The 25,872-nt window shown below is 34.1% G+C and overlaps 1 protein-coding gene across 5 annotated transcripts in view; it reads right to left on the bottom strand.

Moving 5' to 3' along the window:
• Positions 1-950: 950 nt before the first annotated feature.
• The window catches only part of MLIP (muscular LMNA interacting protein), a 490,259-nt gene continuing 465,337 nt past the window's right edge, over positions 951-25,872 (bottom strand). The window contains exons 13-14 of one of the 5 annotated variants that reach the window (XM_074237220.1): positions 19,351-19,404; positions 951-1,036 (exon numbers count right to left, since the gene is read on the bottom strand). In XM_074237220.1, the coding sequence (XP_074093321.1) occupies positions 980-1,036; positions 19,351-19,404 (111 nt within the window). In that variant the 3' untranslated portion in view covers positions 951-979. Of the gene's footprint in view, positions 1,037-4,322; positions 5,735-14,852; positions 14,886-19,340; positions 19,405-25,872 lie in introns of those variants that run through there. The other 4 variants (XM_074237218.1, XM_074237223.1, XM_074237222.1 and 1 more) reach the window with 4 other exon arrangements.

Below are 25,872 nucleotides of genomic sequence, written 5' to 3'. Positions count from 1 at the left end.
TCAGGTACAACTGAACAACAGCAAACCTGAAAAGACCTCTTTTATCCAATATGGTTGAATGGTTTGTTCCCCTGTTTATTATGCATTTCAGTTGAAGCTTTTGGTTTTTTCCTTTTTCCTTTTTCTTTTTGCAAGGCAGTGGGGATAAGTGACTTGCCCAAGGTCACACAGCTAGGTAATTATTAAGTGTCTGAGGTCACATTTGAACTCAGGTCCGCCTGACTCCATTGCACCACCTAGTTGCACCCTCAACTGAAATTTTCATAGAGCCTGCCACTCACTGGCAATTGTCATGAGACTGACTTTATTCAATTGAATCTATCAGTATTTTTATTTAAGGATTCTCTGCTTATTTCTGGGTCCTAATCCACTGCACTGAGAAATTTTTTTTTGTTTTTTCTTTACATTAAAGCTTCCTCTCCCTTTTGCACATAAAGACCAGAGTTTCATCTTTTGGATTTTTCTGAGTGTTTACTGCATGAGAATTTGATCCTAAATGCTTGAGTACTACAGAAAATATGAAGGAAATGCATCCGTAAGCTTTTGTAGTGGGAAAAACAAAATGTCATCAATACTCCAAATAAAAGGGAAAAAAGTACTTCAGGTCAAAGGAATTGAGAATAACAACAAAAAAAGTATTATAGTCATACAAAATATTATTTTAAAATGTTAGAAAAGTGTATAAGGATAAAAATTGTATAGAATGAAATCACATTTTAAAGCCAGTCTAGATATATGTGCCCATCAACATTTAAATCAGCCTGACATACACTAAGGAAAAAACACTGGATTAGTTTCAGAAAATCTGGGCTTAGGTAACTCCCCTACTACCTTTCTGACTTTGAGCAAGTCTCAAGATTTCTCAGTCTCTGTTTCTTCATCCCTAAAATAATGGGGTTGATCTAGAATCTAGACTCACCTCATTGTGGAACTGGAAGGAACCTCAAAAGTCAGGTAGTCTCTTTTTGTTGTTATTAAGTCATTTCATTGATGTCCAACTCTTGGGGCCCCCATTTGGAATTTTCTTCACAGATATCTAGAGTATTGTTTTTAAAAGAAAGACTTCATTTATTTTGAGTTTTACAATTTTTTTCTCCTATTCTTGCTTCCCTCCCCCCTCCCCCCCCACAGAAGTTAGTGTTTACATTGGTTCCATGTTATACACTGATCTCAGTTGAATGTGATGACAGAGAAATCATATCCTTAAGGAAGAAAAATAAAGTATGAGATAGTAAAATTACATAATAATATTTTTTTTCTAATTTGACAGTAATAGTCTTTGGTCTTTGTTCAAAATCCATAATTCTTTTGCTTGATACAGATGATATTCTCCATTGCAGATAGTTCAAAATCGTCCCTGGTTGTTGCACTGAAAGGATGAGCAAGTCCATCAGGGTTGATCATCACCCCCATGTTGCTGTTAGGGTCTGCAGTGTTTTTCTGGTTCCACTCATCTTGCTCAGCATTAGTTCATGCAAATCTTTCCAGGCTTCCCTGAATTCTCATCCCTCCTGGTTTCTAATAGAACAATAGTGTTCCATGACATACATATACCACAGTTTGTTAAGCCATTCCCCAATTGAAGGACATTCACTTAATTTCCAAATTTGCCACCACAAACAGGGTTGCTATAAATATTTTTGTACAAGTGATGTTTTTATCCTTTTTTATATCATCTCTTCAGGGTATGAGCCCAGTAGTGGTATTGCTGGATCAAAGGGTATGCACATTTTTGTTGCCCTTTGGGCATAATCCCAAATTGTGCCTTAGAGTATTTTTAACCATTTCCTTCTCCAGCTCACTGGAGATAAGGAAACTGATAAGGAAACTAAGGCAAACAGGGTTAAGGGCCTAGCTCAAGATCACACAAACCAGTATGTGTCTAAAGCTAGATTTGAACTCATCAAGAAGAATCTTGATTCCTATTCTAGTGCTCTATACATGCATCATCAAGCTGCCCTACAAATGAGAAAATGCTGGTTCTTGCACAAAATCCTATAGATAGTAAACATCAGATAATGGCTTTAGCTCTTCAGATCCATAATTCTCTGAAACCTAAGCCCCAGACACTAAGTATTTTGCCTTTGAGAGTCAGGATTGACTCAAAGCACCTCAACATCAGAAGATTTGAGTTTAATATTGTGATGGTAAGAACTGTGCAGAGAGAAAAAATCAGCACTCATTCAAGTAAAATATGCATTATTAATGTTTTTCCTCCATCATGTTCTTAAATCTAGATAATAGATAAAGCAATAAATCAAGCCTGATGTGGAGCATTTGCCAATTTCCATGGTGTAAATACACTGAAAATTTAATGATCTGGTCTCATGAGCCAGTAAGAATTGGCTCTAGCACACCACTGCTTGGCTTCCAATGTGGACCTTGACATGATTTAGAGCTGGGATTGTTGACAAATCCCAATCTTTCTAAGCTCCAATTTCTCCCTCTATGAGAAAAAAAAGAGAGTGGCACTATCTACTTCACAACTTTGTTGTGAGAAAATGTAAACCTCAAAGAATTATATAAAAATGAATGAGAAACAGCATAGATAATGGATAAAGAGTCAGACTCAGATTTAAGATAGAAGATTTCTTAACACTTGATTGAGAGATCCCTAGTCAAACTTTTTAACCTCTTATAACTCTAGACCAGAGAAGTCAAATACACATCCTGGAGTCCAGAAAAGTAAAATGAACCAGATTAAAATAAAATTGGGAAATATTTAACAAAATAAAAAAAAAGATAATGTTAATGCATGGTTTTCAAAGTCAATGTGCAGTGGCAGGGATCCATATAATTTCTATTTGAGTGTGAAAATATTGTTACAGAAAATTCTCTAAGACTATAAGACTGCAGAGAATGCTTTGACCTGAATGTCATGCCAATAAAACACAGATTTTCCTATCCCTGTTTTTGTAAGTGTGAGTTATACTCCAATGAAACTCTTTTCTAGGAAGGAACACTGGTTTTGGAGTCAGAGGACCCAGGTTCAAATCCTGTCTGATACCATCTGTGTGATCTTGGGCAAAATCACTTAACCTCTTTATGCCTCAGGTTATTCTTTGCAATGGGAAGGGGCTGGTCTAGAGCAGAGATCAGCAACTGCTCCACTGCCTGTTTTCAAATGATTTGTGAGGAATTTTTTTTTTACATTTTAAATACAATGAAATTTTAAAAAGAAAAATAATCTTAGATCATTTATATACAAAAACACAGCCGACTAGATTTGGGTTGATAGTTATAATTTGTTAACTACGGTCCAGGATCCCTTCCAGCTTGGAATCTATCATAATGTAATTAAGGAATTTTCTAAAATCTTTGCTTTAATTTATAATTAATAAAGGTCCTTTCATAAATGAAAATCCACTAAGATGATAAAAACATTATACTTGCTACCTGAAATTATTTCTAATTCTATGTTTCTTTCTACCAGTAAAGAAGAAAGACTTTTCAAGAGACCAACCTACTGCCTGCATTTTATTTAGTAAACTATGTTGGAATTGTATTTAGTATATTAGCCCTTATCAAAGAAAAAAATGGTCATTAGAAGGCAAATATGATGATAAGGTCATGTCAAACCTCACCAAGGAGAGAATAGCTACATAGAAATTGACAGTCTGAAAATATGATTTCTTAAGGCTCATTCTCATAAGTAGGCAGTCATTAGCAAACTGACAATCATTGCATTGATAGACCTACAGATCTGTAAGAGCTAAAGAATATGGAACTCAAAAGCACTATTTCCAATATGGTAGTAGAGGAGGAAATACAGTGTGGCATTATAGATTGTGTTGGGATGAGTCAAGAGATAAATTCAAGTGTTATATTTACTAGCAAAGTGACCTTGGGCAACTTCATATTCCTTAGACTCAAGCAATGCACTAACATAAGAGTTGTAGGATAGTAATAACACACATAGATTATGGAATCTGTTTCATTTCCTTTTACTCAACTTTTACATACACATACACACACACACACACACACACACACACACACACACACACAAACACCATTGACTTCCTTCTTATTCTATCTTCCTTCTAGCATACATACACAGCTCTCTCCAAACTCTTCATTTTCTTCTTCTTCCTCTGGATCAGGGCTTCTGAACCTTTGTTGTGTCATGGACCGCTTTGATAATCTGATAAAATCCAAGTAATCTTTTCCAGAATAATGCTGGTTGCTTAAATTCATAATCGAAGGAAATGCTAAATTTCATTTAGAGGTTAGTGAAAATAATGACGTTTTTCCCTTTTCCAAGTTCAGATCTTAGATCTATGAACTTAAAGTTAAAAAATCTCTACATAGACCACCCAGATACTAAGAAAATATAACCCAAAGGTTGATTCTTATGAATGCATGATATTTGTAAATAAGAGAATTGCAAATCAAAACAATTCCTGTGTTTCACCTCATATCCAGATGTAGCTGCCTTTTGGGGGCTACTTTCTTTACATCCTTCAAATTTTTAGGGCAAATCTACTAAGAATAGCAATTACTCTTTTTTTCGGATTCTAGGGGTAACCCAGAGGGACTGGGGTTTCCAAGCACTGTTACTCACAAGCCCTCATTGATTGCAATTAATATCAGTCAATATCAGACTTCAGTTAGTTTTTAAAGGGAATATTTACTTAAGATGACACATAGCAAGAGCAGATGGTACAAAAAATGCCCTATCACACACACACACACATACACACACACACACACACACACACACACACACACACACACACACAACACATACATTTAAGCAATAGTTCAGAGAAAATGAAGTGAAACACCAAGGTAATGAAGGAAAGGTTATTTGTTATGAAATCCATAAACCTTGGCAATGGCTTAGATATGTTTTGTAGTGGGGGTGAGAGATAGTAAGGGGTCAATATTATTCCATCAACCAGTAACAGACAAGTGAAGAGACGGGGGGAGTTTGGGGGAGAGAAAATGAGTTAAGTTCAGAAATTATTAGGTATGTTTAAACCTATGTTTAAAATAAAAAATAAATCATTGAGACATTCATAAAGGGAACATGTATGGCAAACAGAGTACTTCTAAGTATACTGAGATTATAAGATCTTCATAAATTTTCCCTTAGGTGTAACTCTCTATTGGTCTCAAAGGGTCTGTGATTCTGTCATGGAAAGGCATAATTTGTAGTTCAAACTTCAGTGCTTCTGAGAAATATGATAGACCCCCCTCGTTAGGAATCACTTATATGACAGATGTGACAATGTCTATCATGGAAAAATAATCTAATAAAACTGGTGACTTGGAGGGCTGCCTAAATAGAAACATGACTGTTACTCATATCTCAAAGTGAACAGGGCTCTCTTTTTACTTTGCAAATCAGTTCTCATTATAAAAAGTAAAGTAAAAAGTTTGCAATGTGTGGTGCATGAATTTAAAGAAATTCTTTAAAAAAGAGATGAGTCATTTCTTTATTTACATATGATGTGCTTTTATTTGGTGTCTAAATATAAAGATATATAAGTATCACTGTCAGTTTAATGGTAGACATTGAAGCTCTAGTAAAACTGTGTAGGTATATCTCTTTTCTGTTCAGTATTAGGAGGCTACTTTCAATACTCTGCAGGAAACTTTTTGAGTGCTATTGCTGCATTGCAGTTAATAAAGGAAGAATTCTGTCTGAAAACAAAATGTAAATCTATAGAGCACCAGCTTCCCAAAGGCTTCCCCATCCAGAGTTTTAACTTCTTTTCTTGAATCATTGCTGTGAAGGGAAAAAAGAATATTTCAAAAGGGAGATACAGTAACATACATCTATAAAATTCTGAGATTTTTAATCATTCAATCTCTATTTCTTAATATATAATTGCATTTCTATATAAATATTTTTAGTGAGGGCAGTTAGGTGGCACAGCGAATAGAGAGTTCTAGGCCTAGAATCAGGAAGCCTCATCATAGCCTCAGACACTTATTAACTATGTTACCCTGGGCAAGTCTCTTAACTCTGCTTGCCTCAGTTTCCTCTTCTGTAAAATGAGCTGGAGAAGGAAATGGCAAACCATCCTAGTATCTTTGCCAAAAAAAAAAATGAGGTCATTAAGAGTCAACCACAATTGACAATAAATGAACAAATTTTTTTTTGTTTTAGTGAATCTTTATATAAGCTGTGGAATTCTGAGACTTGCTCTTAGCAAGATATTATTTCCTCTATAAAACAAACAAAAAATATTTTACTCTTGCAAAGGAAGTTCAATGGTGTCTTCTGCTAGGTATATATATATATATGTTAAGAACATAAAGTCTGATGCACTGGGAAAGGGATTGGTAAAACCAAAGATAATTTTCACCTTTTACCTGTTTCCCCTTCTTTCTTTACATACCTAAAAGTGTTGTCTCTTCTCTTATCCCTGATTTTTTATCTGTTAAAATGTGGCAACTGAAATGAGTAGGTAAGAGAGATGAAGATATGGATGCATGCCAGTTTTTCACATCTGCTATATTCTAGCTGCCACTTCTTAAAGTTAGCATGCTATGCCCCTCTCCAGGCTTTTGAAGAGGTTATATATTTTTTCATCTAGAATTTACTTCATACTCATCTCAGTCTCTCAGAATGCCTATCCCCTTCAGTGTCCAACTCATGTGTCACTCCTACAGAAGAAGGTTTTTTCCCTAATCTCCCTGATTATTAATGTGCTCTCTTCTTCAAAGGATCTTGTATAAACCTATACTTTTGCATGCAATATACTGTTCAGGAGAATTCTTCTCCCCTTTTCCCCTCACAACACTGAAGGCAGACTGATTAATCCATCTCTGAATCCCCTGCATATACCATGAATGTCTGAATACTTATTGGATTGGAATGGAAACTATAATTATTTTAAAAAACAGTAGTCAACTGAATTTCCTTATGGCTACATTGCTTTGCTTTGGGTTTACATAGTGTTTAAGGAATGTTAAGGAGTGTTTAGGAGCCTTTAAGATGGACTTGACCTTAGAGACCTTAGTCAAACTTTTTTTCCCCTTTCTATTTTTTATAATAGATAAGGAAACTAAAATTCAGAAAAATTAAGTAACTCATGGTCACACAAGTACTAAGAAGAAGAAAACTAAAATTTCAACCTAGATCCTCTAACTAGAAATTATGTCCCACTATATTATACTGCTTCTCAGTGATTTGGAGTGATTTACCTAAAGTTAGATAGCTGTTAAATGGACAAAAAAGGATTTTCTAAGTCCAAATTACCAGTTATTCTTTCTAAGCTTTCTGGAAAACAGAAGTTAAACTTTAATGCATTAGAATGAAATCAAGCTACAGCATCATGCCTCAGTTGCTCCTGACTCTACTCCTGTAGGTCTCATTCTCCTATAGGTGAGTTCTCAGAATCTCCATTTTGGGAAGAGGACTCATATTTAGTTACAACAGTCAACATTTATTTTTTAGGTTTGATCATTATATCCCCTACTTCTATTCCCTCACCTTCCTATATATATCTTTTAGCTCCTCTTTCACATATTTTCCCCATTAGAACATAAGCTCCATGAAGGAAGGTCCTATTTTGTTTTTATTCTGGAGTCTGACTGGCACCAGATAAATACTTAATAAATACCTGTGGATTAACAGATTCGTTTGGCAACTGTGAAATCCAAGGCTATTCATGTATGAAAAAGAAATGTGGTATAGGTAAAAGTAGAAAGTAACTAAGTTTTTTTTTAATCTTTCAACTAAGAATTTTGCCTGGAACAAAGAGTATTGATTGACAATTTAAAAAACAAGGAGAATATTGAATCATGCAATATTAGGACTAATATTGACTTCAAAAGGATATCAAGGTCAACTCCTTGTTTTACAGAAGAAAATCAATCAACTAACCCATCAACATAATTAGCTGCTTACTTTGTGTCAAATAGGTATTGTACTGGCAATTGTAATGCTACCTTCAAGGAACAATCTCTTCAAACCAAAAACCAAGGATCTATGATTTAGAATTTCTTAAAAAAGATTTGAAAGTCAAAATCATATGAAATTCCAAGCAGGTAAAAAATATTGTTAAAAAAATTTTTAATCTCTAAGATCCCTTCTATCTCTAAATGTAAACTCTATGATTATGTAATCCTATGTTTGATTATATGCTAATTATGCTTCATTTAGCCTAGTCACAGCATTAAAGTAAGTGGAAGACAGGGTGATTGTCACTGGATATCTAGTCAGAGGACATGGTTTCCATCCTAGCCCTGTGTTTGTGACCTTGGGTAAATCTCATAAATCTCTCTGAGCTTCATTTTTCTCACCTGTAAAATGAGGTTGAATTAGATGAATCTTAAGTTCCCTTTCAGCTCAAAAAGTCTTAGGCTTTGTGAATTACTCAAAATTATGGAAGATTAAAGCAATTATAAAAATTTTAGAGTTAGAAGGTAATTTACAGATGATTTCAGATTTGCACATTAGCAAAGGCAAGCCCAAAACTGTAGAAATACTTTTCACCTTCTATCACAGGTAGTTTGTTTGGTTTTTAAATTATTTTTAGGGCAAAACCTGCTTTGTGGCAAAGTAATTAGTTCCCTGTTCCTGGTTACTAAGTTCTAGAGGTCAGAAGGGACCTTAGAGCTCATCTAGTCCAGTCTTTTCACTTTGCAAGTGAGAAGACTAAATTCCAAAAAAGGTTAAAATAACTTTTCTTAGGCCATCCAGTAAGTAGAAGAGGTGTGAGATTTAGACCTATAATGATTTAAAAATTGCATGACTACTAAGGAACTTAGTCAGAATTCTAAAAGAACAAGATAATTATTCTACACTGGGAACTTGAGCAGTGAATTAGGCTGGCAAATCAAAGTATGGGCAGGAACTGATACCCAGAACCATAGATTTTTTTTTAATTTTACTTTAGTCTGCATGGCCTATGAAACATACTTAAGAATTAAGTCATTTGTGTACAAGGAGATAGGGTAGTAAGTCATAATTGCCATATTTTCTGTCCATTGTCCACAGAAGGGAATTATAGTCAGTATCTGCATTGCCATGAGAAAAACAATATTGTTCATAAAAAAACTCATTCTGGAAATAGGAAATAAGTTATACAATAAATTATAATTTATATGAAAAATTCAAATTCTAAGACTTGATTAGTCATAGTTTACTCTGAAAAATGAGTATTTAATATTGTAAAACATTAAACCAGCTTTTATACCAAGAAACTTTTAAAAAACAAAGCTTGTCAAGTTACATTCAATGACAATGCATCTGAATTTATTTATCTCTGACTATTAAGTAATTATTTCAATATTTCAAATATATATGTGTATACATGGGTATGTATACATATATGTGTGTTTATTTATTTATATCAGAAAATGCATGTACATGTAAAACAGAACAATAGCAAGGCTTTCAAAGAAAGCATTCCAAAATATTGCTATGGGTTATACACTAAAATTCTATGCTGTATTTTTATAAAGAACAAAATATATTTCTGAAGGCTAGCACTTCCATACAAAGACTATATCAAGCATTTTAATTTTGCTTTATATAATCATTGAATTTTAAGATTGAAAGAGTCCCTGAAATTCTTCAATGGCTTTCAATTTTCATCCCTCAGAGCATAGTATTTGCCAGGAAGATGCACAGTACCCAATGTTCACACTGAACTTGATGCCAAAGGAAAGTTCCTAAGCAGTTGGACCCTTAGACCCATTACCCAGCCTTGGGATTTCTCTTTTCCCTTTCTGATTCTTTCAACCACTTCTCTTTTTTTCTTCATGAAGACTTCCATTGAAGGAAGCTAGTTCATGCTTCCTTACTCAGAATCACTACTGTAACTTCCCCTTTGCCAGCTGGGAAAACTAAGAAGGACATTATATAGGTAGGGATGAGATCTGGGACATGGATATCTCATAGTGTAGAAAGGAGCTTCTTAACAAACTGCAATACACATTTTGAAAACCACTGATCCAGTCATCAAATTATAAATTCCAAAAAGGGGGAGGATGATTCACTTAGAAAAATACTAGCTCAATAAATATTTATTGAATTAAATTCATGTTTCACAGGAAGTAAATAACAGACCACTCTCTCATTCAGGTCTTCTAACTCCAAATTCAGTACTGAGTCCACTTTCTTATTTCACAGAAAGATTGAAGTCACATCCCAGTTTGTAAAGTCAGTGTCAGACCAGATATTATAGCCCAGATTGAATCAAAGGCCAGCATTCTTCCATGGAATTTATTTAAATTATTGATTTGTGTTCTGCATCTGTTATTTCATGTGTTCAAAAATCTCAGTAATGAAACTTCTACTAATTCAGTGAGGTGTAATGAGAGGTAGCAAAGTGACTAGTGTTATACGGTCAATATGTATCAGAGAGAGGATTTGCATCAATGTCTTTCTAACTAGGAAGTGATCTATTAGGCACCCGTGATTCTTGACCTTTAAAAGATTTTGCACTAGAGGTTGTGTACAGAATATATAAACATGGTGTTCCTTAAGCCACTGCTCTTCAATATGGCGGGAGTAGCAATTCCAGAAGACATTGTAGTGTGACTTCAGATCAATCAATAGATAATCAATAAATGAGAGTGTGGAAAAAGTGATTGCCTACTATCTTCCTATGGAACTTCTCTCAATTACAATCATACCGACCCTTCTCCCATTAGAGCCCAACATTCCCCTATTCTACTCTATCCCTAAACAATAGTTGTCCTTCAGTTTTCAAAGAAGACCATGCCACTCAAGTTAATGGTTGCATGGACTTGCACATTATGTTTATTATAGTGAAGAATATGTTGTACAAAATCTTCTCATTTGCCTTTGCCCGAATCACTTCCCCATGACCTGATTTGATAGGAAATAGGGCTTCTGATTATGCTTTGGATACTGTGGAAGTACTTGACCTTTGAGAATGATTTCTCCTCCCAAATCAGCAAGGAGCTTTGATGCTTCAGCCAACATTGGGCAAAGCACTGGTATGTGATATCTGGCAACAAAATAGCAACACATGTATACAAGTCACTGTGACATTTCAGCAATGTCCTACTATGATAACAAGGTTAATTCAAACCTATCTTTTGATGGACTAATCATCAATACTGTCTTTTCTTTCAGACCTTCCACCATGCTCCAATTCCCCTCCCCTAAAGACTTTGGTTTCCTGGAAACTGCCCCAAGAATTATTATCTATTTTTCTCTTCAGTCCCTCAGGGGCTGATCCCAATTGGTTTCACAAAAAGAGTAGCTATGTAGGTGCTATTTGGAAAATTCTTTTATCCTAGCATACCCATCAGGAAAAAAAATACTGAAAGGGTACATTATCACCATTATTATTTGAAGACCTCTGCTCTAGGGCACATAACCTTGAGTCAGGAATTGAAGACTTGTAAGCTCTGAATGATGTAAGCTCTAGAAGGTTATCTAACCCAGGCTTTTGGCTTCATTTGTTTCTCCCAAAACAAATAAACTGAAACAAGATTGGAAATATAGCTCCTGGAAATATAGCTATTGCAAAGTTAATAAGTCCTACAGCAAGTACTAATTAGGGAGGCAGTGCTTTATGCATACTCCAATTTCTGAACTCTGCTCAATTTTGCAATGATCTACTTAAAACACTAGCCCATTTAAACAGAAAGAACAAAATGATGGCTTAAGATGCAATTCTTTTCATTAGTCTACAATTTGGGATCTGCCTCACAAAGCCAAAGAGGCATCCAATAGTCCTGGAAGCTTAGAAGATAATAGTCATTTTATGGTAGTTCATTTATACCTTTATATTGTAGACTAGGAATGGAATTTTTGCTTAAAGTCATAGCTCCAGGATTGTAAAGATTCTCAGAAATAATTTCATTATGATGTTCTTAAACGTTTTTGTATCATGACATCTTTGGCAGTCTGATCAAGTCCTCAGAATATTGTTTATAAATGCATAAAACAAAATACATAGGATTTCAAAGGAAATCAATTATGTTAAAATAAGCTTATCAAAACATTGGAGGTGTTGTTCATCTGTCCTTTTCAAAGATGATCCATGAAATCACAGGGTGATATATATTGACTCACATATAAATTGTATTTATGTGACTGAGTTGTGCAAAATCATTAGCCTCCTTCTCTCTACCAGAGTCATCAAAGTCCAGTGGAAATGCAAAAGTATAAACAAAGGTGGTAGTCTGGGATGAAATGAGTGACTTCGATGACTTTAATTCCTGACCAAGCTCCAAATACACCACAGCACCTGTTTCAGCCACCTTCGTGGAATTTGGAACAAATTGTTCACCTCTGCTCATTTCACCAAAAGAAGTCTTCACATGCTTGGGATAGATATTCCCTTAATTTACTGATAGATTTGAGGCCTGTCAGTTACCCTCAATCTGGGTTAGTCCATTTGCCAAGACAATTTGAATAGGGTGTGGTCACTGAACTTGCTATAGCTTCTTGGAGCCATGGATGACAATAGGAAACCAAAGGTGGATAAGCATCCCTGACAAGGATTCAGCAAGCCCTTACAAAGAAATTTGAGGTGCTAAGTGACTTAGGCAAGGGAATTCTGGTTTTCCTCACTGTCTCTAGGAAGCACACCTTCTACTATGCCACCTAGAATAACCCCCACTAGTGCTGAAGAAAAATTTTGGGGAACATGTTGGAAGTTTCTTTGTTAATTCTTATAAATAAGTAAAGTAGAATAGTGGTATCAAACTCAAATAGAAACAGGGCCACTAAGTCATACATAAACATTCCTATGGGTTATATATATATATTATGTTAACATAATCTATCTTCAACTGAAGCTTTATTTATTTTGTTAAATTTTGTTAAACCCTAATTGCATTTTAATACAGTTCTTCCCACATGGGAGTATAATAGCCAGCTGCTAATATGCTGGAGAAGAAAAAGAAAACCATTATTAATGCTCAGGTATTTAATAGCTAAGAAGTATGCATCATGGCAGAGAAGATTGAGAGTTGACCTTGAAGCCAAAAAGACTGGATTCAAATCCCATGTTGGAAACATAATGACTGTGTGATTTTGGACAAGCCATTTAACTTTTCAGTGTTCCCAGACAACTCTCTAAGAACCTAAATTTCAAAGCAGGTGCTGATACACAAAGCAGAAGGCAAACCTTACTGGAAGGTCTGTAATATTAATGAATTCAAAAACTCAGATGGCAACTTCCCTCCCCCATCCACCCACTCACCCAATTGAACTTGGTACTCTACCAAAATGCAATTCCAATTAACTATTGGAATTGCATTTTGGTAGAGTACCCATCATCAGTTTTGGGGGTTTGGGTTTGGTTTGGGGGAGAGGGGTTAGGGAAGGCAACGCTGGGAAAGTGTTATATAGAAAATGAGAAGTCTGGCAAGGGGGAGCTTCCTTGTTTAATAAATTGTTTTTCCTAACAGGGTACCAACTTCAGTTGTTTCTATGATAGTGAATGAATATAAATGCCATCAAAAACTGTGTCAAAATCTTACATTCCCCACTGAGTTAAAACTCCAAGATTTAATGTTGATAAACCTTGGAAACAGGAGTCACTACTCTGGCACAATTCATCATATGTTCAGAGTCAATGTCAATTGCAGAGACAGTAGTCAAACATTTCTAAAAGAGAAAGAACTTGACCCTGCCCTGAAACCTGGATTAAATCTTCAGGGTAAGCATTTACACCTCATAAATAAGCAAATATTGCAAATCAGGGTTTGATTTATTGTTTTGTTGATTGTATAAACTTAATAATGGATAGTCAACTTGAAAGCAGATTATATGTACATTCATCCCCAGCTAGTTTACAAGATGCTTTTCTGTTTTGTTAGCAGTGACCATACCCAAATAACAAAAGTTTTCATATTTAATCAAAAAAAGTAACCCTATTGCAAAATAAGAGAATATGAGAGGCCACCTTATTTGCTTTGACCATTAGAAAACTTTAATTAGTGGCAAAGTACTGCTATCATCAAATAAAGTTCCATGGGGACAACAGAGAGCAACAAAGTTTTGTTGTTGCTTAATTCATTAGACATGTCTACTGCTTTGTCATTCCATTTGGGGATTTCTTAGCAGAGATATTGGAGTGGTTTGATATTGGAGTGGATTATCATTTCCTTCTCCAATTAAATTTATAAATGAGGAAAATGAGGCAAACAGGGTAAAATGACTTACCTGGGGTCACACAAGTAGTCAGAGTAGGAGGTCAAATTTGAACTCAGGTCCTCCTGATTCCACTGGCAACAATCCATCTCTCTGCTTTAATAGAATGCTTTCAGCTATGATTTTGAATTATTTTTGTTATTGTTGTTCAGTCATTTTAATAGTGTCCAAATCATCCTGACCCCTTTTGGTGCTATCTTGGTAAAGCCACTGAAGTGATTTGTCATTTCCTTCTCCAGTTCATTTTATACATGACAAACTGAGCAAAAAGGGCTAAGTGTCTTGACCAAGGTTATCTAGCTAAATGTCTAGGTCATATTTGAACTAAGGAAGATGAGTCTTCCTGACTCCAGGCCTGACTCGTATTGATTGTACCACCTAACTCCTTGACAGAAAGAACAGTCAACAAAAATATCTTATGGGAGGCACAGGATATTACAGAAAGAGAAGAATCCTCATATTTGGAGATGTTAAGGACTAAGAGTTTCATATAAATCTTTGGGAAAGGGTTGCTCATCAGAGGTCTCTCTATTATTATCTGAGAGTACTTTTAGATTATTATTTTGTTTATACAATTTTTTCAATCGGACTTATTTCTCATAATCTTATTGTGAGCCATGTGCTTACAAGGGGGGAACTGATTTCTGTGTATTTTATGGGACAAGTTAGTAATATTTTCCCCAAATTTGGGGAGTAAGAATGTATAAGCCAAATAATGTGAAACAATCCCCAAATGATATTCTGACTTTACCTGGGACTATAGACTCTGATATGAGTATCGTATCTAAAAATGAAGGGAGAGGAAATAAGCTGATTTCTCATATTATTTCCAGACCTAATTTCTACCAATCTATGACATAGGTCAAGTAATTTACTTTTTTTCCCCCCTTTAACTCTATTTCCTCAACTGACAATCAAATTCAGTGGAAGCAAACTTGTCTTATAAGGTTAGAAATCTTTAACAGTTCTAAAACTCAAAACAAAATAATACAATATAATTTTGTGTGCTCTCATTAATTGTGTTGCTACAGGTTTTTTTTGTTCTTGAACTTATTTTAACAGTCTTGAAGGTTTTCTAAATCTAAGATAACAGGGGATTCTAAACTCAAAAATGATGTTGAAGGAAATGAATAATGCTACAGGGAATCTTAGAAACATCATGGCATGGTACATAGGCCAGATTCAGAATAAGGGAGATTTTGAATGTGCTACCTCAGAAACATATTGGCAATGTGATTCTGTACAAGTTACTTCATATCTCTCTATGCCCCCAGATAACTCTTTAGGGTTAGGACTTGCAAAGCAAGTCCATTGGTGGAAGGATTTTCCTCATTCAGAGTTCCTAACAGAAATAAAACATGGAACTACACCAAAATTTTAAAAAAAAAAGTGGAGGAAGGGAAGGTTGGAGAAGGTAAAAATAATCCAGAGTTGCTAGAGGTTAAAAAGCCCTTTCCATCATACAAATGCAACTTTGACCTAATGAGTTAATCTAGAATTTCAAAAATGGTTATAGAGTTCTTTTTTTTTATCCTACCTGACCATATTGAGCAGTAAATATTATTATAGAACTTATGGACAGGAAATAAAAGACAGAAATAGTTCCAAGAATCATTGGAACTCAAATAGAAATGATAAATGGTGTCATAAAAAACTAAAGTTGTGGGAAATCAAATATTATACCTGAATTTCTCTACTTGAAAATCATCCAGTCCCAAAGAATTGTTCTTAATTAGATGTGACTAATGATTGACCTTCAGAGAGAGATGAATATCGATAGAGAACAGCTAAAATCAGTGATGGAACCATGTTGGTCAAAAACAACAACAACAACAACAACAACAACAAAATTTCTTTGTCCAAGACCACAGATGGAAAAATTAATTATATCAATGCCATGCCAAATCGTGGGCAATATGGTCAAATAACTTACAGTTTCAATGGCCAAATAGTGAAATTCAGGAAAGATTTGAGTTATCATCAACATATGGAACTTTTTTTTAGGTTTTTGCAAGGCAAATGGGGTTAAGTGGTTTGCCCAAGGCCACTCAGCTAGGTGCCTGAGACCGGATTTGAACCCAGGTACTCCTGACTCCAAGGCTGGTGCTTTATCCACTACGCCACCTAGCTGCCCCCATATGGAACTTTTTATAGGAAACTCCTTCCTTTAAAATAGATCTTTTTATATCTATGACTTAGTCACTAAGTCCTTAGGGAGTTTCTTAAAATGCATAGAGGTTGACTGATTTTTCTCAAGGTAATATAAGTAATAAGTGTCTGGTGCAGGATTTGAACCTAGGGCTTCCTGATTCCAAGTCATTCTGTACTCTATATCATGTTCTTTGCATAGTGTCCAATGAAGTAATAATTAATAACATCATTTTAGAATCCTAACTTATTTTTATATGGCATATTTTTGCCCATATTCCTTTTCCTGGACTCTAATGCAACCCCAAAGATGGAATCCACTTGATCAAAATCTTTCTAAGGAAATAAGAACCTAAATGTGCCCTTTGATTTCTAAATGAAGCAAGATCTCTAACATTAGTTCAATACTCTCTGTAATTAATGTTGTACCTTAACTGAAGCTGACTGTAGTGTGTTTCCTATGTCTTCATTAATTGAATAGATTTCACTGCATAGAAAAATATTTTTATTGTTATGCAGTTTCTTTGGTAATTTTTTTTTCTGTTTGTTTCCAATAGTGAGTAGCAAGTGTGATTGCCTTTAGCAGTTTGAGAAATGAAGGAGCTAGAAATCTATGATAAATGGAATCATTATATTTAACAAGTCAGTGATGCTTTAAATGAAGGCTTTTTTGAAGACACAGAAGAGAAACAATTTCTCATATGTAATCATGACATCATGGAAATTAATGCTTGGCTTAAATTTTCTCCACTTTTTTTCATATCTAAAGGGTTGGACATCCAGAAAAGACAATCTGAAGGTAGGTCAGACAAACAGCTTTCTTTTAAAAATGCAAGAGATGATCAACCAAAAATCATAAGGCCAAATTAAGACAGTATATAATGTTCTATTTGTAATGGGCATGTTAGAGGAAAAGTTTGTGCATAAATCAATCTAGCCCTAAAAATGGAATTTCATTATAAGACAGATGTTTTACCTTTACTGAGGTTTGATGTGTAAATAAATAACAAGTAATAGGGCTTAGGGAGAATGTAAGTGTAAATATTACAATCTGGCTAAATACCACTAAGAGTTAGGTAAGCTATTACAGGGTTCACAACTTTGCTGAAGTACTGGAGAAATCAAATATGTCAAGAACATCCCCCATTCTCCTAATTTGCTGCTTAGTCTGACACACATAGTAAAGGTCAAAATACAATTTGATTTGTATTAGTTTTGGTTTTTCCTAAACCAGGAGTTAACTTGGGGTTTGCTTGCCTGGTCTCCCCACTTACCCAGCTTTAAATTCCTCTATGCAATACTTTTGACAGAAAAGGACAAATAAATCTCTGGCATGGCCATTTTAGCAGGTCAACCATTTATAGCTAGAAAGAGAGAACCCTCAATTGCCCATTGGTCTTATTAATCAGCAGCTTTTCACATTATTCACATAGGCATTTAATCAACTTTTACTTTGCTTTCACTGTACATCTGAGTTCATTGTTGCATAACAGATTAGACATTCAAGGAACCTCTGAGTTCATCTAGTCCACCTCCCCATTTTATAGAAGAAGGTGAGACACAAAGCTCAAGGCAAAACTCAAACTCAGGTCCCAATCCTTTGGTTCTAAATTCAATGATATTTCCTTTGAGTAAGGCAGCCTTAGCTGAGGTTTGTTAGCATAGAATAAGCACTGAGAAATAAAGATATCTGTTAGTTCTTTGGAATTTTGTAAGTCAGTTCCATGCCTGAATTTTTTGCTTTTGCCTTCCATCCCAAAATTCTTTTTTGTTTGGAAGTATGTCTTAATAAATAAATAAGGACAGGTGGGCATCCGCATGGGTATGCTTACACATTTATAAACAAATGCATAAACACATACAATGCTTCTATGGAGCTAACAATTTGAAAATGTTCCTTTTATTAGAAACCTTTTTTTTTTTCCCACCTCCTATGGAAGCTCTTTATCTCCCCTATTGACAATAGGTGTTTAACCAGGATATAAGGTAGAAGGTAGCCAGAACTCAGTCATTTGGTGAGTCAGTGGATTGAGCACTATCTCTGAAATCAGGGGATCTTTCTTCAGCATTGAATTCAGACTTGGCAGGAACCTTTGAGGTCCCTGAATCCAACCACTTCATTTTGCAAATAAATAAGACACTGAGAAGTTAAATGACTTGTCCAGTATCACATAGTCACTAAATGCCTGGGATGGCATTTCAACTGAAGTTTCCTTCCGTATTTTGTACCCAATGTCTTATACATTGCACAGAACTGACCTGCCCTTTTGTGTGATTTTGCATAAGTTATTGGGCTTCTCTGGGCTTCCAGTTTCTTTATCTGTTCAAGAATAGAGGTAAACTAAATGACTTCTTGAATTCCTTTCCATATCTAGGTTTAAGGTCCTACAATACTTTTCATGTTATCAAATCAACTTTGTGGAAACAGTTTCATTTATAACTATTTCTCTCTGGCTCCACTTTGTATTTGCTGACCTGCCTGACTAGTTTCAGCTCACAGAAAAAAAGATGCTCCCCCTCCACCCCCTCCCACTTAGGATAAGCTCATCAGTTCCAAATTTGCCACCATGCTATTAACTCAAACCTCCATTGACTCTACCTCTTTCAGCCTCCTCTCCCACTCTGATTGGAATACTGAATCGTGGAGTATCAAACTTCTCCCAATAATTTTCTTTATAGAGGGTAGAAATTGGACTCTTAGATGATTCCACCTTGTATATGCTACCAGGCTTAGTTTCAAATCCAAGAACAAGATGCCTGTGTCAGATTTCCAATGGTGCCTCCCTACCCAGTCTCCATCCTGTCACTGTTTTCCTGCCTCTTTTTGTGTGTTGTTTCCCCTTTAAATGATAAACTCATTGAAGACTGAGACTATCTTTTTTTTTTATTAATTGTATCACCAGTGCTTGCCATAGTACCTGGCATGTCATAGTTATTAAATAATTAGCACAAACATTTATTGAATTGGATTGATATTTGGCAATCAAAAGAATTTTTAGAGATGTAGCTTGAGAAGTTAAGTGCCAATCATCTTTTAAGTAATAGTGAGGGTTCATTTCTATAAGTTTATATAAAAATAAATAGATCTTACCCATACATACCTCTTTAAAACCAAGGGCTTCATTTTCAGGAATAGTTACTATTGGATGACTTGGCTTCACAGGGAAAAAATAGTGAGATTTCAAAGAAACATTAGTAAACAGTTAAAGTTTGGAAAATGTTTTCATCATTCATAACATTTTATTAAACAGATCTACTAGTTTTAAATTGATATCCCAAAATGAGGGTGCAATTTAACATGAAAAATGTATCCATGATAATAATTTCCTTAAAAGTAATCTCTTCAATAAATCCTTTTTAGATTAGATTGGATTAGATTCCAGATGTGCCTTAGTATGGTTCTCTTCACATAGCAAGTCAATATAAAATATTTTTGAGGGTTGAATGAATGAATAAAAAAGTGGGGTTTTTTCCATGATTAACACACAAACTTTACAGAATTCAAGAAATAATTAGCCATCAAGGAAACTTCATGTTTCAATTACTCACGAGGTGTAATTGCTTAGTGAAAGAAAATAGAAATATCAGGATCCCATGGAAGGTTCTTTTCATGGAAATAAAATATTTTCCATAACATAAACAAAAAGCAATACATTATTAGACAAAATGAGATTCAGTTGCATTGATTATAAACATTGAACTCTTCCTATATTTTGTATTTGAGAACCTGTCTTTTGTTATTAATAGGCTTATCAACAAAAAAATTTGGTAATAGATTTTTTTGGGGGGAGGAGCATCCATGAACCAGAAAAATATGCAAACTAATCTTCAGTCCTGTTGTTTGCAACCTTTTTGCTTCATTAATGACAAAAATAGAAAAAGAGACAGAGCATGATAAACACAGTTCTTTTACTATCTACAAGTGTTTTATCCATCTGTCAGTTCTTAATATGGTTCACTTATCCAAAAGTTGACATTCTATAGAAGAAAATGAACCACATATTCACTGATCCTATTCCCTAAATTAGTCTAGAATATTTAAATTGAAACTCCATGGTAGGATGTCTTATAACTTTTTCTCAGAGAAATAAAAAAAAAGGAGATGATTTCCTCTTAGACAGTCAGCAACAAGAAACATTATTTTGTAGGATACTGTTATCTTGTCCTACAACTATGATAACCATCAGGAAATAGACCACTGAAAAAATCATAAGGAGTCAATGACAAATTATTCTACTAGCCACTTAGGTTTTACCTCTCAGCACTATTTGGCCCAACTCTCTCTCTTTTATCTCCTCACATTTTACTCATTCTTTTGGGTTCTTTTTTTTTTGGCTATTCTTTCCTCATGACATCTCTGCTTTATATCTTCTTTTCTTCAGACATACTGCTTCCACCCTTGTTTAATCACTAATCACATTTTACCTAAATTATCACATTAACCTATTTTTTCATAGATTTAACTTTATTTTTCAACTGTCAAAATTTTTTTTCACTCCTTCCCAACCCCTGCAAAGAATAAAAGAAAAATAAAGAAAGATTTCGTCATAAATATACATAGCCAAGTAAAACAAATTCCTGAATTGGTCATATGCAAAAAAATAGATCTCATTTATCCTTTTGGATTATAGTAGTAAGGTCAATATGATACTGATAGTTTTTTTGTCTTTCAAAGTTGTTTTCTCTTTAAAAAGTGATTGCTATTATATAAATTATTCCCCTACATCTATTCATTTTACTTTCATTTACTTGCATTATCAGTTCACATAAATCTTTCCAGATTTCTCTGAAACCAGTTCTTTCTTCATTTTTTTACAACTCAATAGAATTCCATGATATACATAAATATATTCAACAAACTCCTAATTGATGGGTGCCTCCTCATTTCCAATTCTTTGCTTTCATAAAAAAGTGCTTATATACATCTATAGATACATAACAGATCTATATATCCACACAAATATCCATATATATATATGGATATTTGTGCATATGGGTCATTTCCCTCTTTTTTTATGTTTTTGTATCTACCATTTAAAAATTTTTTGCAAAATCAAATTATTTTCCAGAATAGTTAGACCAATTCACTGCTCCACCAATAATGTTTTAACAAGTGTAACCTCTTCAATATTTGGGAAGTTCTTTTTCAGTCAGCTTTGTCAATTTATTAGGTACAATGTAGAAACTCAAGTTACTCTAATTTATATATACCTAATTATTAATTATTTCTAGCATTTGTTCACATAGCAATTCACAACTTAGATCTCTTTCTTAGAAAATTGTCTGTTCATATCCTTTCACATTTATAAAATGAGTGACTCATTTTCATATATTTGAATTATTTCCTTATATATCTTGGAAATGAGAATCTTATCAGAAAGATTCATTGCAGATATTTTCCCTAATTATTTACATTACAATAAAATAATTTCAGTAAAAATCTTTAAATTTTATTAATAAAGTATTATCTGTCTTATATGGTCCTCTCTCTACTTTATGTGGTCACTATTCATAGAGTCAAAAGATAATTCCTTTCTTGCTTCTCTAATTTGTTTTTGATGTCAATTTGTCCCTAAGTCATGGATCCACTTAGAGTTTATTTTAGTTTAAATAGTGTAATATGGAAGTCTATATGTAATCCGTAAGACTGATTCCCTAATTTTCCCCAGAAGTTTTTGTCAAATAGTGAATTCTTTACTTATTAACTGAAGTCTTTGAATTTGTCAGACACTAGAATACTATGTTCATTATCATACATTCTAGCCCATTGATTAGCTTTTCTGTTTCTTAATAAGTAATAAATCATTTTGATAATTACTGCTTTCAAGTCTGTTTATATAACTACGGCTGCTTTGCCTTCTTTCTGCTTACTTTTTTATATTAATTCCCTTAATATTCTTGTGCTATTGCTTATCCAGATGAATTTTATTGCTATTATTCTATCACTACAAAGTGAATAGTATTTTGATTGGTATATCATGAAATACATAAATTTATTAATATATGTAGTATTTTATTGTTAATATTTTTTCTATGACTAATCATAAGAAATTCATATCTCTCCAATATTTTAAATCACAATAATCTCTTAATTGGTCTTGCTGTTTCTAGTCTCTGACCTTTCTAGTCCATTCGTTTTACTACTCCTCAAATTATTTTACTTATGTACATGTCTGACCTTTTTATTCCCATGTTAAAACCCTTCAGGGTTTTAACCTTCAGGATAAAATACATACAATCTTCTTAGTCTTTACATTTAAACTTTTCTTTTTCTTTTCCTTTTTTTTGGTTTTTTTTTTTGGTTTTTGCAAGGCAATGGAGCTAAGTGACTTGCCCAAGGTCACACAGATAAATAAGTATTCAATGTCTGAGACTGGATTTGAACTCAGGTGCTCCTGGCTCCAGAGCTGTTATGCTATTTACTGCACCATGTGGTTACCCCCTTTAAACTCTTTCACAATCTAACTGTAGCCTACCTCTATATACCACCTTTTCTTTTTTCATTTTATTGCCCTTCACTTGACATTGAAGATTAGTACTAAAGGCAATTATAAAATAGTTAGATATAGTCCTGGTTAGGGTTTTTAATGTTGCCATAGAAGATACACTGTAAAGAAACAATTAGAAGAATTTGCACAAAATAAGCACTTTATATTTTTAACCCACCAAATCTATCCACCAATCTATTCAATCTATTCATCTGTTCATTCACCCAGTCAATGTTCTAACCTGTATTACTAGCTATTCCATAAACTTGATGCGATACTTCCTGCTTCCATGCAACTACTCTCACAATCATTATTCTTAAAATGTACTCCTTCCAAAACTATTATTTTTAGAATCATTATTTTCTTTCAATATTCCAATCAGGGTCAACTTCAATAGACATTACTGTTGCCTTTATTTGAAAGTGTCTTCTTCCTTAAATAATCCTAGAGCACTTTAACTGAACTATCATGATCAAGCTTTACCTTGTATTTTTACCAATCTATATTTATATCCCATCCATTCCACCAACAGAATGTAATTTCCTCAGAGACAAAAATTATCACTTTACCTTTCTATCTTCAGCATCAAGCATAGAGTGCTTTTCACATAGTAAGTGCTTTATGAATACATACATGAGGTTATAGAGGAAATTGGAAGGAATAAAACAAATAGAAATTAAATAGAATAGAACTACTTTTACAATCAAACTCTAGCCTGCCAATCATTACTACCTTTTCTCTTTCATTTTATTGCTGTTCACTTAACACTAAAGATTAGTACTAATATAGATATAAAATAGGTAGATATATTGAGTTCAGTAGAATCACAGTTGTACTCCACTTCCTCATTCTTAATGTGCTAAATGAAAACTTAAAGTCAATTAGAAAAATAATTACTTTTGTTATACTCTCCTAGAAGTTCATAAGAACAATTGGACTTGAACAAATATATGCCAAATCAATTTGTGCTGGAGACAACATATTTCCCCCCAAGGAGTGGGACAGATATTTCTTTCTTAGACACAAAAAAATTCATATAAAAAGCAAAAAATTTAAACATGTAACAGTGATAACTTCTGTTATAGTTTCCCAAGAAGTTTATAATTATATCTTATTTAAACTTTGTGGGACTCTGAATAAACTTTTTTTTGCACTTCATTTCTACACTCCACTGTGTCTTCATTTCAGGAGATGTTTTCTGAAAAACAAGGAAGGACTTTGGTTCATTCTTTGGTTGCTGTTCCTTTGTTCCAAGAGTACTAAGGTAGTTGTCAAGGACTTTTGTCCTTGCTTCCAATCAAGCTTCATCCACAGGACCCATGATATCCATAAAATTTGAAGTCACAAAGCATGAGTTAGAGAGCCTGATTCTGATGTGTGTGTTCACCTTTGTAAATTTCTTTTCACTTTCGCATTTTTATTTCAAAATTTTCTTCTCAGTTCTGGTATTTTTTTTTATTATCATGAAAGATTGAAAATCCTGTATTTCATTGAAGTTTATTTCCCTCCTCATTCCTTGCTCATAAAGATATATCAACTTTTCAAGATGACTTATTCTTGGTGAAAAATCTATATCAAGATGCTCTCTGTCATTTTGGGGGTTTTTTGGGGGGGTTTTTTAGATTTTTTTTTTAACAAGGCAAATGGGGTTAAGTGGCTTGCCCAAGGCCACACAGCTAGGTAATTATTAAGTGTCTGAGACCGGATTTGAACCCAGGTACTCCTGACTCCAAGGCCAGTGCTTTATCAACTACGCCACCTAGCCGCCCCTCTCTGTCATTTTTGATGGAAGTTTCCAAGTCATATTTCATTCTTGCTTGCAATCTGTTTTATGGGAATTTTCAAGAATTTTTTCTTTGATTTGAGTGTTCTGAATTTTGACTGAAATTCCCTGAGATTTTTCCTTCTTGGGATTTCTTTCAAGAGATTATCAGTAGATTCCTCCTTTCTTTTAATATATCTGGGCAATGTTCATTTATCATTTCTTAAAATTGAGTCTAGTGTCTTTTAAAACATGACTTTTGGGAAGCCCAGTGATTCTTAGATGATCACTTTTTGATTTGTTTTTCAGATCAGTTATCAAATATCAAATCACTTAAGCTATCAAATACCTTACATTTTATTCTATTTTTTCTTTATTTTCCTCCAGTTACAAGCAAAAACAAGTTTCAGCATTCACTTTAAAACCTTGGGTTCTGAATTCTCTCCCTTCTTCCCACCCCACTCCCCCTCATTGAGAAAACAAGTTATTTGATAAAGGTTAAAAATGTGAAGTCATGAAAAACATTACCACAATAGTCATGCTTAAAAGTAAACATAACCCGCCTCCGATACAAAAAAAAACTCAAGGAAAAAAAGTTTAAAAATATGCTTTAGTCTATATTCAGATATAGTCAATTCTATCTTTGAGATGGATAGTATTCTTTATCATAAGTCCCTCAGAGTTCTCTTGGATCACAGCATGGCAATGAAAAGGCAAGTTATTCACTACTTATCATCCTACAATATTGCTGTTACTTTGTATATATATCTCCCATTTCATATGCTCATGTAAGTTTTTTACCGAGAGCATCCTGTTCACCATTTCTTATAACAGAATAGCATTTCAACCTAATCACAATTAATCACAATTTTTTCAGTCATTCCCCAACCAATGGGCATTCCCTCAATCTCCAGTTCCTTGCCAGCAGAAAAAAAAAAACTGCTATAAATAGTCTTATACATAGAGGTCCTTTTCCTTCCTGTTTTTCATCTCTTCTGCAATATAGATCTAGGGCATGGGCAAAGGGTAGGCATGGTTTTATAGCCCTTTGGCATAGTTCCAAATTGTTCTATGGAATGTGTGAATCATTTCACAACTCCAACAGTGTATTAATGTTTCATTTTCCTTATATCCCTTCCAATGTTTGTCATTTTCTCTTTCTGTCCTTCTGACCAATTCAATAGGTATAAGGTAGTTCTTGAAAATTGTTATAGCCCACATTTATCCCATCAATAGTGAGTTAGGACTTTTTTAAAAATGGTTTAAATAGATGCATTGATAATCTCATCTGAAAACTGTTCTTATCTCTTGATCATTTATTAGTTGAGAAATGACTTATTTTTTACTCAGTTCTATACATTTGAGAAATGAGG

Source organism: Macrotis lagotis, chromosome 5 (assembly GCF_037893015.1).
Source record: "Macrotis lagotis isolate mMagLag1 chromosome 5, bilby.v1.9.chrom.fasta, whole genome shotgun sequence".
NCBI classification, from domain to species: Eukaryota; Metazoa; Chordata; class Mammalia; order Peramelemorphia; family Peramelidae; genus Macrotis; species Macrotis lagotis.
This window is presented reverse-complemented; position numbering and strand designations above follow the sequence as displayed.